We start from the raw sequence: 16,606 nt of genomic DNA, 5'->3' as shown, positions 1-16,606 counted from the left end.
TATTTAAATGTAACTTCTATAGATGCTAGAGTAAGAAAGCCTCTAAACATGCCTCATAACTTCATTCCCCTCCCCCCCAAAAAACACAGAAAAACTCTGCTAAATAATCACTACTAAAAGATTTTTAACTCCATATACAAGTATACAATGCAACTCATCTTTACCAGTGAAAAATATTACAACATTATCTCCAAATGCTCATCACATCTTCTGTGATAAAGGACAAAAAAAAAGAAGTACCTAAGTACCCTGTCAGCTTTTCTAGAAGGCTGCTAGGGTCAAATTGGCCCAAAAGTTGCCAGAACTATATGAATTCTCACTATTAACAGCTCAAAACTTACACTTAAAAAATACCAATAGTTCCTTAATTCTCAATCTATGAATTAAGCCTATCTTGGAAGCTTGGCACAGTACTACCAAGAAATTTATAAACAGGAAGCTCAAGTCCAGAAGTTTAACTAATAAATTTTTTTCTCTGAAAAATAAAAACCCCACTAAAAACTACAACTCCAAAGTTCACACACTGTAAGCTAAAACAGGTCTGACAGAAAGTGCAACCTGAGACATATTGATATAATAGATAAGCAACAAAAGTTAGCAAAAACTTCACAAAGACACACATGGGTAAACACTTGACTGCAAACTTTCAGGAACACTAAGAAACGACTCATTTGGGTAATTTTATATACAGTTTGTATGCAGTTTAAAACAGTACACCTGAAAACATCTGTATGTAAAAGCCACACCAAAGTCAAACGAAACACCAAGTAACAGTCTTAGAAGCTGTCACAGGAGAATAGCTGGCAGGTATTACCCTAAGACACACCCTCTTCCTGATCTATCATTTCTGTTTTAACTTAAAACACATCTGCCAGCATATGCTTTGGTATCTCTGAGCCCCGGACTTTCAGGGCATAACAAGCATTCTCCACTTTGGCCAGACTCTGTTTCAAGGTGTACAGCTGCTTAGAAACCTCATAAGGACCAGTGTTGCCAATGAATGAGAACCCATCATAAACCTGGCGCAAAAACTGGCTCACTTCAAAGGGCGTGTCGATGTCCCCGTTCCCCATGCTGTTAATGCACATGTGCATCAGCTCTCCAGTCAGGTCTGCCACTCCCAGCAGGTAGTCCACAGGCATGACTTTCAGGCTCCAAGTGACTGGTTGCTTCATCTGGGCATCCGAGGTGGGAGTTTTGTTTTCTTTCCCACTGTCTTCGGTTGTAAATATCAACTGCTTATTAATTTCTTCCATACTGATTAATGAACGTGTTTTGATGAAGTGTTGAAAAGAGACAGCTTCCACATATTCCTGCAGCCCTGTGGTAATGGCTCGATGGAACTGATGCATGTCTTCTCCTGATAGCTCTTGGGCTACCTGCGATATTTTTTGTCTGACACCATCCAACTTAATTTCTGATTCAGCCAATATTTCTTCCACATCAGGGGCACTGGTAATCCTATGGAGGAGAAAAATTGTCCTTTTACTTTCAACAGTTATGTCCCGGCTTAGTTTCACAAGTCTCTCATATTTGTCGTGCCTTGCATCCAGTTCCAGCTGAAATGATTTGAAGGCCAACATCACCGGGGAGGACGAGTTAACATCCTTCCCCTCTCGCCTCTGGCTGTGCGGGAAGTTGTCAAGCTTCCTCTTCTGGAACCCTCCTTCTTTGCCGCTGATGTTGGCCGCGCTTTCCCCCCAGGCACACCGAGTCCACAGAACGCCGGGCGGGCGGAGGGCGGCATCGGGCGGCGTCGGGCCCTCATATTCTTTTTAATGAAAATAGTGAATGTGTGTTTTTACACACACAATTTTAAGTAGGTGAATGTTTACAGGTCATGTGACTCATGTTTTTTTTTTTTTTTTTTTTTTTTTTTGTCCAGTCCTGGGCCTTGGACTCAGGGCCTGAGCGCTGTCCCTGGCTTCTTCCCGCTCAAGGCTAGCACTCTGTCACTTGAGCCACAGCGCTGCTTCTGGCCGTTTTCTGTATATGTGGTGCTGGGGAATCGAACCTAGGGCCTCGTGTATCCGAGGCAGGCACTTTTGCCACTAGGCTATATCCCCAGCCCGTGACTCATGTTTTAAGAGGTGTGTTTTGAGAAACTTCTAGATCAAGTCCTCAGAGACAATTTGTTTATTCTCTACAAAATGCTTACCCCTCATCCATGCCAGGACTGGTAGGAACAGCAATATAACATAGCAGAGGAATGGAAGTTGTGACTCTGACAACCTTGAGGACAGATGGTAATGACAGTAACATAAGGTATATAGTTATAACAAAAAGTATATATTTATTGTCCTAGAATACTATGCTTTAAAATATATCTTAAATATCTCATGGTGTTTTTTAAAGCAAAAAGGAAAGTGTTCAACCTATGTGCTGGTGGTTTACGTCTGTGATCCTAACTTCTCAGGGGACTGAGATATGAAGGATCATGGGTTAAAGCCAGCTTGCATTTACTTATCTCTCCAATAAAATGCTGCATCTTTCCATTCTTTCATTTTCTATCAGCATAAAAATGAAGAATGGGAATTATGTGTGTGTGTGTGTGTATATGTGTGTGTGTGTGTGTGTGTGCACAATTTGGTTGATCATGTAAAACAGTACAACAATCCAATCCCAATCTCAAGGCCTAAAAATGAGAGACAATCATACACCTTTCAATTCCAGGCCAAAATCTGAGAAACATCCAAACAAAGTGCATAGACCAAAGCAGGTACCCTAGCTTCAGATGAGAGGAATAGATTTTCCCTTGTTCTGCCTTTCTATCTGAATTCACACCCTAGTGGTTAGCTAACATTAAACCAGTTGAAATTTAAGATACCTATACTTCTCTTAAAATCTCTAATTTAATATTTTCCCACTGCTGAAATAATTTAATGTTTGGGAAATTTATTCATAGTGGAGACTGGATACATGCCAGGAAACACAGAACCATTTGTACAAATCAACCAACACCTTTGTCCAAGTTGTCATTTCAATGGATTGATAAAACAACTATTTCATAATTAAAATATTTCCAGCCATTTTTATGTTAATTTTAGGTGTTTAATTATAATAACCACATCTGTTTAACACACACACACACACACACACACACACACACACAAAACTGTAAAGGAGCCTAGTGGCTCAGACCTAATTAGGAATTATCAACTTAGATAATGTGAAAGTCTAACCACGGTTTGAATTAAATGGCGACCTCTCGTAATTAGAGCAATGTAGTGGTAAAGATATTTTGCTCATTTTTCATTGAAGTGTTTAAATAAGTGTATGGTCTGTTCTTCCATTTTACAAGTTATCATTATTTTAATTGAATGCCATTTTTGAAGGCCTATTGTAATATATAAGTCAAACCTATCAAGTTTAATTATAATAGTAGAAAACTGTCTGCAGAAGTCTAGGAAAGTGCATGAGCTCAGATTGTACTGTCAGTATCTCATAGTTTCATGAAGTCACATTGGGATAAGAATAACACTTGAAGTTAAAATAGAAATTGAATGTATAAATTGGCTTGAGGGGTTTTAAAGCAGATGCTTATAAAAGAAAGCAAATTAAACGTTTTTAATTTCTGTTATTTAAGAGTCTTAGGATCTTTTATTTTAGGCTTGGATTTTAGAGAAAACTTGTCTATATCCAAAATTATCATAATGGAAAAAATAATGTCAAGGCTATAAACAATAAAATAGGTTCATGCACTGTATATAATAGCTCCATGTAAGAAACTGAAGTTTTAAAACTTTCCTTTGACATTTTCCCCAAAGACAGAAATATGTAGTTTCTGTTATTTGGGTAGCATACTAATGTTTGCACCTGGAACTGTCTGTCTTTTTCTGTCTCATGCTGATTTTTCTTTATACTCCTCCCTCACTGTGAGAATATGAAGTAGTATCTCTCTTTCCCTCCAGCAAATATCAGTACTGTATATTAGCCTGCATTGGAAAAGCATTCAGTGATTTTTCAAAGTTCTTCTAGTAATCTGTTTTACAGATCATTTCAAAATTTAATGATTCTTAGAGATTCTTTTTTTTTCTTATTTATTGTCAAAGTGATGTACAGAGCGGTTACAGTTTGATATGTTAGGCCTTGGGTACACTTCTTGTACTGTTTCTTACCTCCTCCATCATTCCCCTCTCCCCCCTCCCACTTTCCCTCTCCCCACCAAATGGTTTTGCAAGTATTGCTATTGGAATCGTTTGTCTTTTTATCCTTTGTCTCTTGATTTTGATATGCCCTTTCACTTCCCTAGTTCTAATACAGTTCTAATACAGTTTCCAGTGTACTCAGATAAGGTACAGTTCTAATACAGTTCTAATACAGTTTCCAGTGTACTCAGATAAGGTACAGTGATAGTGCGGTACAACCACAGGAAGGGGATCCAAGAGGATCATCAACAATGGAAGCTACAGTTTCACATGGCCTGTTGAAAGTAATTACAACAATGATATAACACTCATTTCCATAACACCGAATTTATTTCATTTAGCATTATATTATGCATTCATAAGGGCATAGCTATAAGGCTCTTGTGATCCTCTGCTGTGACTAGCCTAAACCTGTACTAATTATTCCCTGTGAGGGAGACCATAATATCCATGTTTCTTTGGGTATGGCTAATTTACTTAGTATAATTTTTTCCAAGTCCTTCCATTTCCTTATGAATGGGGCAGTGTTATTCTTTCTGAGAGAGGCATAAAATTTCATTGTGTCCCACATTTTCCTGATCGATTCATCTACTGAGGGGCATCTGGGTTGGGTCTATATTTCAGCTATGACAAATTGTACAGCGATGAACATTGTTGTGCTGGTGGCTTTAGTGTGTTCTTGCTTGTGGTCTTTTGGGTAGATGCCCAAAAGTGGGGCTGCTGGATCACAAGGGAGCTCTATATTTAGTGTTCTGAGGAATCTCCATACTGTTTCCAGAGTGGCTGAACCAGTTTACATTCACACCAACAATGAAGTGGCCCTTTTGGCCACATCCCCTCCAACATTTATTATTGTTACTTTTCTCAATAAAGGACATTCTTACTGGGGTGTGGTGTAATCTTAATGTTGTTTTGATTTGCATTTCTTTTATGGCCGGTGATATAGAGCACTTTTTCATATAACAATCCTAAGCAGAAAGAACAGTGCTGGAGGAATTACAATACCCAACTTCAAGCTGTATTATAAAGCTATAGTAATAAAAACAGCTTGTTATTGCCACTAGAACTGGCCTGAAGACCAATGGAACAGAACTGAAGACCCAGAAATGAACCCACAGAACTATGCCTACTTAATCTTTGATAAAGGAGCTAAAAATATAGGATGGAAGAAAGACAGCCTCTTTATCAAATAGTGTTGGCAAAACTGGTTCAACACCTGCAACAAACTAAAACTAGATCCTTATATGTCACCCTGCACCAAAATCAATTCCACATTACTCAAAGACCTCGAAATTAAAACAGATACCCTAAAAACACTAAAAGGAGTAGGAGAAACACTTGGGCTCCTTGGCACAGGACAGAACTCCCTTAACAAAGACCCAGAAATGCTACAAATCAAAGAAAGGTTGGACAAATGGGACTGCAGCAAAATGCAGAGCTTCTGCAGGGCAAAGGACATAGTTCGCAAGATAAACAGAAAGCCCACAGATTGGGAAAAGATCTTTACTGGCCGTACAATGGACAAAGGCCTCATATCTAAAATATATGGAGAACTAAAAAAATTAAATTCCTCCAAAACAAAACCACAAAGAACCAACAGCCCCCTCAACAAGTGGGCTAAAGACTTAAAAAGAGACTTCTCTGATGAAGAAATGAGAATAGCCAATAGAGATTAAAAAAGTGTTCTTAGAGATTCTTGAATTGTTCAATTTTACTATCAATATTAATTATTTATATTCTCCCTACATAAGTGTAGCTTTGGATATTTTAGGGCCCCAAAATAGGAAACCATTAGAACTTTCATGCTGTTAATTTTTTTAAAAAAAGTTGTGAAATGTTATTAATAAGTCATTGTGTACTTCTGTGGCTTCATGTGTGCGTATTTTGAAGTTTAAAGAAAGCAAAAATCATACTAAGTGAAGTGAGCCAGACCCAAAGAAACATGGACTCTATGGTCTCCCTCATAGGGAGTAATTAGCACAGGTTTAGGCTAGTCACAGCAGAGGATCACAAGAGCCCTATAGCAATAGCCTTAAGAACACATAAGATGATGCTAAATGAAATGAACTCCATGTTATGGAAAGGATTGTTATATCACTGTTGTAACTACTGTCAACGTGCTATGTGTAAATGTAGCTTCTATTATGATGATCCTCTTGTATCCCCTTTCTGTGATGTACCTGCACTATCTCTGTATCTTATCTGAGTACATTGGAAATCGTGTATACTGGTATTAGAACTAGGAAACTGAAAGTGAATACCAAAATAGAAAGACACAGGGTAAAAAAGACAAATGACTACAAAAGCAATACTTGCAAAACTGTTTGGTGTAAGTGTACTGAACACCTCATGGGGGGAAAGGGATAGGGCGAAAGGGAGCGGGGAATGAGGGAGGAGGTAACAAACAGCACAAGAAATGTATCCAATGCCTAATGTATGAAACTGTAACTTCTCTGTACATCAGTTTGACAATAAATTTTTTAAAAAAAGAAAGCAAGTATGATAAGATAACCAACTTACAGTTTTGTGTTTGTATTATACAGAAATATACTAAATACTTAGGACACACACATACTTTAGACCTTAAATTCTTAAAGAAATATATTCTATGGCTGTTTCACTTTTCACATTTGTTTTTTCTTTCTGTAAACTTTGATTAAATATTTATTAACTCATTAAATGTCTTGTGATTGAAATGTAAACATTTTCAAGCAACTTAAGTTTAATAGAAATAAGACATTTAATATAAAAGTGTTACAATAAAGTTGGATAGATCATGTGTGGATCTGAGATTCTATATATGAAAGAATAAATGAGCACTAGATTCTTCTCCCTGGAGTTGGGTAATGAAAAGTTTCACTGCTAAAAATTTGGGGTTACCTGGGCCATGGATATGTGTAGGCTAAAACCAAGGTAAGTGGCCATGGATAAACCTTTACTAGAATAGTGTAATTCTACAAAAATAATACTGAGGCCAAAGGAGACTGAGGCAGAGAAGAATAAAAATGAAGCTGGACACAGCTTCCTGAAAAATGTATTCTTACAAAAAACCCCTCTGAATAGTCCTTTGAGAAGGAGGAGGAGAAATATAGACACTTTTCTACTGGCTCTTATCACTCACTAGTCATAATTTGTCATTCTGAATAAAAATTCTTCAGTATTCTCAGGTGTATGTTCTGAACACCTGTTACATCTTCACACTTGACCAGTGAAAATAATCCCAAGTCTAGGGACAGGTGGCAACAGGTGCCTGCTTGTGTCCTAAGTCTCCATGGAGTGTCATGGAGGCAATAAGATGGATCAGGATGAGCAGCCTCCACAATATCTTATCTGGTAGCAGTATCTGCAGCAGTGATAGTGGCCTCTTTAGCAACATGTCACACAATTTATGCCGGAGCAAGTCAGATCACACATTAAGGCAAGTGTGAATGTCTGAGGGAATCCAAAATTAACTATGTGCAGGACCTTCTTAAGTTAAATCCTGAAAAATGACTAGATGCTTGCCAAACAAGGGAAATATATATGTGGGAACAGAAGTAGCAGCATAAAGACAGACAAGATCACATGTAATTATATTGCCATTGAATTCACATAATCTTTCCATTGAAGCAGCCCCCATCCTGGCCCTGGCCCTGGCCCCTAAATGATTATGTTTCCAAAACTGATTTTTAATTTGTTGTTAAGTTTTACCCCTTCTATATAGGGATTCATTTTTCATTGTCCTGTGAAAATCTGATTCTGTCATTTTGTATATTAAAGTTTGTTGATGTTTGTGGGGGGAAAAAATCCCAATTCTCAACATGGTCTGCTAGTTGGTTCTAGAAATAACCTGTTTTCTCTTAGCTCCAAAACACAGGAGCACTTTACGCCTCATGTGCTGAGATTGTTTCCATTGTTGGATCCTCAGATCCAAACAGCGCATCTGAAACATAATGCCAATATCCATGAGCTAAATGACTATAATATTGCTCCTGAGAAGCTCCATTGAGCAGGGGCTACACACACACACACACACACACACACACACACACACACACACACATATACATATGTCAAAGGTTAAAATGGTATGGCCATATTTTATTGAAATATTTTATTTTTATTCATTCTAGTATTATATTGGGAAAAGGCTAGGAAATCTTTATAGATTAATCCCTGAATGTGAAAGGGTACACACATAAGTACTGAATAATACAGCATAGAAAAATGACAGAAACAATGCTTGGATTTGTAAAACCCTGTGTTATGATTAGAGGAAGGGCAGGGATCTTGTGTTACTGGGAGAGAGAGAAAGAGAGAGAGAGGGAGAGAGAAAAGAAAAGGGCCTTTATATTGGCCTATAGCCTACTTTATTGCTTGATAAGTCAGGGGTGTGTGGTCTCTTTGTTGTACCTGAATGGAGTAGGTGGGGAGAAACTCTTTTACTGCCAGTGGTCCCCAAGACTTAGGCAGTGAGCTGGCAGACAGAGAACTTGCAGCTTCAAGTTCTGAGAACAAGGAGTCTATTACTCCAGGCTCTTGGTACTCAGGATGCAACCTTACTGTTTTGACCTTTAATCACCAATGGTCCCTTCACTTTTCAGCTATTAAAATCTTTGGCTTTGAGTAGCAGGGATGGCAACAGCAGACATCACCCAGCCCTAGTAGGTGATGGCTGAGTGTTACAGCTGTCAAGATGGCCTTGGGTGCTGGGATCCTCAGCCCACAGGAACAAGTGCTCTGGCCTTCAGAGGCAGAAAGAATGTCAGGACCTTCAAGCCATGACAATAACTATTGCTACAACTCTTGATCCTAGGGTGTAAGAGCCCATTGGCCCTTAAAATTTGGCAGCTCCCTGGAATTCTTCCAGGGACTTTGGTTTAAAGTTCCTCTTTGGGTTTTGTATCTCTCTTCCTCCCTGTGCTCTCCACCTGCTCTCATCTCTTGCTATTTTTGCTTTCCCTCCCCTATTGTCATTCATCACTGCCCCTGTTGGGGAGGTGATTGTAGCCACCTTTGCCATACCTGTCCACTCCTCATCTCCCCTTTGTGTTACCAGATTTGCCTGCTATAGTAAAGATAACAATCAAGAGTAGGCAATAAAGCAAAACAACAACATCAAAAACCCAACCTACAAAACATTTAGAGGAACCCTTCATAAGGGCCAATAGTATAACATCAAGTGGCATCCCAGGAGAGATTTTCCAGGATGAGTTGACAGCCTGTTACAAAGCCAGAGAAGGAGTGAGTTGAGAGTGTGTGTCCATCATGAAACAGTTTGCATCAATCATAGGCTATCTTCTAGCTTACTAGGGGAAATGCTTTCCCTCTATCCTGGGTGAAAGTGGATTCTAGAATTCACAAAGGTTTATGATGACAAAAAGTCTTGTTCAGGATTTATAAGAGCAGTGTCATGACTAGGACAAAGCCCTGTGAAGGCAGAGGTGGAATTTAGCAGCAAGTACCTGCATTGCCATGTATATGCCTCAGGACATCTCTGAGGCTATATCAAAGTAGCCAAACTGGCATGAGGGCAGTCTAGATGGTGGCTTGGCTGCTATTCCTTCCCTGAAGGCAAACAAAACAACTGGCAAAGTCTAGCAACTGTGAAAGAGGGAGTCAAACTGGCCTGCCCTCCAACAACTTAAGCCCCAGGGAGAGGGTAGTTTTCTAACCTGTCTAAAATTTATTGTCTATTAATTATGTATGCCTATGAAAAATATATTTTTATGACAAGATACTTTGCATACCATCAAAACCATTGTATGAGATGGGTGTATCCCCCTGCAAATTCAATAGAAATTTTCTCCTTTCCTTTGTTCTCTGAGATCATAAACAATTTCCTTTGCCGTGGCAGTCCAGATCTTTTTCATTTTTATAAATAAGAGTTCTTCCTCACTTTATTGTATTTTTAATTCAAAGGTATAGACTACAAATAAAAGTAAACATGAATTGGTAATTTTAATATACAAGGGTAATATTGATGTTGCTTGTATTAGTCAAAAGAAAACATTTATTTATCCAAAGATAAAAAATGTATATAACAGATTTTCCAAGGTAATGACAAATTAGACATGATCCAACAATCAATAAATATAATAAACTGTATAATAACAATAAAATGATAATATAAACAGTGAGCTCTTGCAAATTTTGTTGTAAGCATCTTCACAGCCTTCTGAGCTATTGAAAGTATAATCAATTCTGCTTTAGAAGAACACAACTGAAATTTCAATATAAAATTATGTGACACCCATCCACAATTGGTAATAATGTGAGGTAAAAAATGCAGCATTGAAATTTACATGTCCATTATCTCTTAGCAGGATTTGCATAATCACTGTGTTAATCCAGGAGATCTAGTGGATCACACTACAGAAAGATACAGTAAGCTTGTATTAGGAAGAGCAATCCATCCCTCAGACTGGCTTCTGCAACTAGGAGTGACAGAGGGAGTATGGTACAATATGTCAATTCTGTCTATAAACAGAAAAGGAAAATTATGCATCAATAATATTATAAATGTAAAGATTTAGATTTAATATTGACTGTGAATTTAAATTAATTATATTATTTTCTTTATGCCTGAAGAATTAAGATATTAGGTAAAAAGCTATGGCTATAAAATACATAGGAAAATATATGTCTTTACAAAACAACTCCAAAAAGTTTATGTTTTTATAAAATCTCTATAATATCTAAAACAAATTTCACAAAAAATACATTTTCAATCAATAAAGACATAATACCGACTTTTGAACTATCTGACTTCAAAACAGAATTTCAAATATCAGAATGTTAACATAAGCATTTTATATTACTGCTTGTGTTTGCTAATTTCACATCGTTTTATTGTAGAGTGATATAAGGAAAATGAAAAATATTATTTTTTACTTGAAGTTAGGAATAAAGTAAAATCAGCACTAGTGGCTCATGCCTACACTGTAATCCTAACTACTGAGGAGGCTGAGACTGAGGAACTCTGTTTAAGACAAATCCAGAAAGAAAAATGTAAGAGATTTGTATCTCCAATTAATAGCAAAATACTAGAAGTGAAGGTTTGTCTCAAGGAGTAGAGGGGTCAGCCTTGAGAAAAAACTCCAAGCTAAGCAGGAGTAGGAGACCCTTAGTTCAAGCCACCCTACTGGAACAAAAACAGATAGATAGATGTTAGGTAGGTAGATGTATAGACAGACAGATAGATAGATAGATAGATAGATAGATAGATAGATAGATAGATAGATAGATAGATGGATGGATAGATAGATAGATAGATAGATAGGTAGATAGATAGATAGATGGATGGATGATACAGGTCAGCCCACTTTATATTTTAGCTTACTAGAACACAGATGGCCTATCTTCCAATAATATGTCCCTCTGGATGTTTTCAGATAATACACCTGACTAGAATAGAGACTGCTCTGCAGTATTTCATTTGTAATATTTCAATATGGCATACAACATGACTTGCCTATACTAGAAAAGTGTTAAGTTTTTCCTCTTGTCATAATTTGCATACTTTTGAAGAGCCAAAGCTTACAAATTAAGATGGCCACTGATTTAATGAGATGCATATTAATTTCTCATGCAAAACCATTCTCATTTAAAGTTCATTAGTATAATCACATATTTGTGGAGTTTTAAGGCTAGAGTAGATCTGAAATAGTTTGAATCCCACCAGTTTCAAACTGGAAATATTCATTGCTGTCAATTTATACATTCTATATTCTGAAATTAAGAAAAAATCAGTTCAATCTTTTAGTCCCTTAACAAGCAGAAAAATTATAATATAATAATTGATACATATGGAAATTGGTATCAATGGCAAAATATTTTCAAAGATAAGAAAATTATCATTATTTTTTTTTTCATTTTGCTGATACTTGGGCTTAAACTCAGGGTCTGGGCTCTGTCCATGAGCCTGTCTCTGCTCAAGGCTAACATTCTACCACTTGAGTCACAACACTTCCAGCTTTTTTTAAGTAGTTTATTGGAGTCTCATAGACTTTCCTGTTGAAGCTGGCTTTGAAATGAGATCCTCAGATCTCAGCTTCCTGAGTGGCAAGGATTACACGTGTGAGCCACCTGTGCCTGGCCGATCAGAAGAAATTTAACATTTAGAATGAACGTATCTAAAGATGAAAGACAGTAGCTCATCAATGAAATCCCAGTTACTTAAGAGTTTGAGAATGGGAAGATTATGGTTTGAGGCCGGTTCAGGCAGAAAAGTTCACACGATCCCTTCTCAATCCAGAGCTAGACACCATGGCACACACCTGTCTTCCCAGGCTGTACGGGAGGCTGAGATTGTGAGGATCGTGTTGCCAGACCAGCCTTGACAGAAAGTTATGAATAGAGTGAAGCTGGACATGATGGTATGTGCGTATCCTTCCAGCATTGAAAAGAGTACAGTAGAAGGCTGATGTGGCTGAGTGATAGAATGCTTGCCTAGCATGCACAAAGCATGATTCCTCAGCACCACATAAACAGAAAAAGCTGGAAGTGGTGCTGTGACTCCAGAGGTAGAGTGCTAGCTTTGAGCAAAAAGAATCCAGGGACAGTGCTCAGACCCTGAGTGTAAGCCCCATGATTGGCAACAACAACAACCAAATAAAATAGAAGAAAAAGACTAGAGTAAGTGTAGTCAGATCTCAAGGCATAGTGATTTCTAAAGAACAATTTAATGGAAAGAGAGACTGATGTGTGCTAAAAAAAAATCATTCTTATAGATACAGAAAGCCATTTAGTTTTATAGTATAGTCAGAATTTAAGATTACCCTAGATGACATTGAAGCCAGCCAAGGGAGGAAGGACTGCCGGAGTGATCCTAATCATTTGTGACAAAGTCCAGGGGTAATTCTCTAAAAGTAGGATAACATTTGGAATTCACAATACTAAATAAGTCATTTGATTTTCTTCATTCCCTATAGATCAAGAACTATTTGACTCTACATATTGATTGTGTCTGCATTGTATAAACAGAGATGTCTTGACTATTTAAATCAGAAAATATTCCTAACTTATTAAAAAAACTACTCCTTGTTGTAATAATCAATGAAAATTAATATTTATGAGAGATAGGCAGACTAGCCTGTCAATTATCAACAGCTTCCAGAAACAAGTTTCCCAGGACTAGATAATTCTGAATATTTTGGAGTTTTGATCAAAGATACATTGAATTTGAAACTTTGTCTCAAAAACATTATATTCTCAACATGTGAGTTTTTCCACAAAGGGTCAAAAACATAGGACAATGTTTTTAATATTAATATTATTGCCTTTTACTAAAACCATTTATCAACGGAATGAGACAAGTTCTCAAGCACATACATATATTCCAGAATCCACTAGTATTTCTATAATCTTTTCATTAACTAGTTTTCCCAATACATTGCTTGCAAACCTAAATCCAGTGTTTATACTTCTTATAGTTTGTCGTTGCTCTACAATCTTCTTAAAGTTATCTTTGAATTAATCTAAAAGATTGGCAAAAGAACCACAAGTAGTGAATTAAATTACATGAATATATGTGATTTTCTTAACTAAAAGTAGTCATGTCAAAAATCATTGTTCCTGAGCTTAAATTATGTAAATAATTTCCTCCCGAATTCTTTTTTACATGACATATAGAAATTAACATATTTGTAGAAGTATAGAAATTACATATTACATTTATTACATAGTATGAATATTTATGAAATACTGGTACCATCTATATCATTTTATTTCTAAATACTTTCACATAGGTAATATTTTTATTGGCGATGTCTATATAAACAGTGTAATACATAATATTTGATGGATATCTAGCAATGGATTTTCAAATCATGTGTATATCTTGTCACTATGCCATAGGGGTTAGAAGGTACCAATGTACACCTGTGATACTCAATGCCTTATATAAGAATCAAATAACATCAAAATAACTTTAAAGTCATGTATTTCAACTTCTCTAAATGTATTAATACTGACAAACATATTCTTTAAAAGAAAAACAGTAAAATGGTTTAGAATTTATATTATTATTATTTGCTATTTCATATCATATCTCCATCACAAAACACTGAATTGGAAACATAGCACATATACATGCTGAGTAATATAAGACTGGTTGAAGTTTATGTACTTATCTTTGAATTCTAAAAATGCACTTATTGTTAATGTTTTTAATAAAACATGCTTGTACTGTTTATGATAGTTTCTTAGCATCCATAAGATTGCCATCCCAAAGTAAATCAATAATGACTATTTGAGGTTGCAATATTTTACCATATTATCTTTGTAATATATATCCTACTGCTTTCAGAGCAGGAAAAGTAGTTGGCACATGTAACAAAACCAATTTTCTAGCATATTAAGTAGATAATAGGATTCATTCATTAACAATATCATGAATACACTTTATTTGTTGTCATTTTGACAGGGTTTTAAGTGCAAGTTCTTGGTTGATGCACTTCAAGTTTCTGTAACAGCAAACTGAATATGATTACCTCTGTTAATGACTTATGTGGTGTTGAATGTAAATAACTCATACAACAAGATTCAGATACTTATGATTCCAGTCAGGTGTAATACTCAAACTTCACCAGCAATCCTGTATTCTCTTTTGTGGAAGAGCCATGTAATTTATTAGTTTGTTCCAGGGCCAAAGTTCAAGTAATTGATAAGCATCATGAAAAAGAATATAACACATTGGTCTCAGAATACAAAATGTGTTTTAATACATTTTAATGTAGCAAGATGTTTCATGTAATGGACATTTTCTGTTTTAATGTTTTTTACTTTAACAAAGAATAAAGAGAAAGTACATTAAAGTGTGATTCTGTTTCACTTCTATCTCATTTGTATTTTAGAATCCCCCCCAACTTCAATTTTTATTTTGTCTTTTCTATCCAACCTGCAATCTCTCATTAATGGTTATATTTTTACTCTTACCGTGTCTTTGATATGCTCTCTAGAGCATTCTGTTCGTCCTCCAAATTCCTTTTTAATTTTCACAAAACAGGCAAAGTAATGGAATATGCTTTGGCTATTTTCCACCAAACCTGTTGTTCTCCAACTCTCTCTGGATGATCTGTCTTCCTATACTACTAATTGGAAACTCTTACCAAGTTCCAGGACACTTTCCCACCTTTTGAGCGACTTCAGTTTGTCAGTCGGATGTTTCTATTCCATATCATTCTCTATACCACTTTACAGTTGTTAAATGTGCACAGCAACCACCTGTACAGACTTTCCTTCAGTGTTTCTTGAATTTCTTAACTAAAAGAATTTCACTGTAATTTAAGCAACAATTTCTTAACTAAAAGAATTTCACTGTAATTTAAGCAACAAATGTTTCTTTAATATATTGCATCATGTATTTTCAATTCTGAAATTCTGAATTCTATGTACTCCTTGACCCAACATCATTTCCATCATCTTTGTTAATCAAGAACCATGTTAATTTGGCTGTTAGCAACATCATTATTTCTCAGATTCATGGTGACTTTTACCTCCACTTTGCGCAATGGCCATGTTCATCTACTTATAAATGTAAATTTGCCCATCTCTTTTCCTTTCTAGTCTGTCCTCTAAGTTCTGGAATCTAATGTCATCTTCAATCTGTTTTAACACTTAAGAAATCACACTGAATATGTGTTTCATTCTTGGTACTTTTTCGAGATAGTGTCTCAAAAATACCCAGACTCCCATTCAAACTTTTGAGGCCAGACTCCCCTCAAACTTTGAACCTTCCAAATCAGTCTTTTTAGTGCTTTGATCATTAATTGCTATGACTAAATACCTGACAGAACCAACTATTGATGGAAAGGGATGTAGCTTAGTAAACAGTTACAGAGCATTTGGTCCATCACATTGGGAAGAGCATGGCAAATTAGAGCTATTCAAATCATGGTGGCTAGAAGGTAGAGAGAAAGAACAGAAGAAGGGAGGAGAGCAATACATTGTTTCCCAAGAAGACACTCTCAGTGATCTCCTCCTTCCATGTAGGCCCTACTTACTACCTTTTTGCATCTCCCACCCAGGCAATTGTAGCATGGACCCATCAAGAAATTCGTCCATTCATCGTGTCAGAGATTTCATTATATAGTAACCTCCCAAAGGCAACAAAGACACACTCAGCGGCGTGCTTCTCTAATCTATTAAATTAGATAAAATAGCTAATTTATTGTTTAATGTTCAATAATATTCTTTCAGTTAAATGTATCACAACATATTTATCCATTTCCTGATGGAAATTTTGGTTACTTCTAAATTATGACAATTATGAATAAAGCCCTTGTTGGTTGTTATTTATGTACAGGATTATGAATGAATATTGCTTTTCGATTTATTGATGGTTAACAAATTTCAGTTGCAAATATTTATGGAATGTGTAATGAATGTCTACTTCTTTTGTGTGATTACTGGATCATGTAATGGGCTTATGTTTAGTTTTATAAGAAACTTCCTCCAACTTTCATCCAGAGCAGCTG

At 36.3% G+C, this 16,606-nt stretch overlaps 1 protein-coding gene across 1 annotated transcript; it reads right to left on the bottom strand.

Annotated features, from left to right (window-relative positions):
* Positions 1 to 284: 284 nt before the first annotated feature.
* On the bottom strand, positions 285 to 1,650 carry LOC125363136 (translin-associated protein X-like). The gene has a single exon (XM_048362158.1). It carries the CDS (start codon positions 1,581 to 1,583, stop codon positions 858 to 860), a length of 726 nt encoding a protein of 241 aa, XP_048218115.1. The 5' UTR covers positions 1,584 to 1,650; the 3' UTR covers positions 285 to 857.
* Between the last annotated feature and the right edge of the window lie 14,956 nt (positions 1,651 to 16,606).

This window comes from Perognathus longimembris, chromosome 14 (assembly GCF_023159225.1).
Source record: "Perognathus longimembris pacificus isolate PPM17 chromosome 14, ASM2315922v1, whole genome shotgun sequence".
In the NCBI taxonomy this organism is placed as follows: domain Eukaryota; kingdom Metazoa; phylum Chordata; class Mammalia; order Rodentia; family Heteromyidae; genus Perognathus; species Perognathus longimembris.
The sequence above is the reverse complement of the archived record's forward strand: the minus strand, read 5'-3'. Positions and strand labels throughout refer to the sequence as shown.

Coding starts and splice junctions, on each gene's coding strand:
- LOC125363136 (XM_048362158.1), bottom strand. CDS start 1,583: ATGTTGGCCTTCAAATCATTTCAGCTGGAACTGGATGCAAGGCACGAC.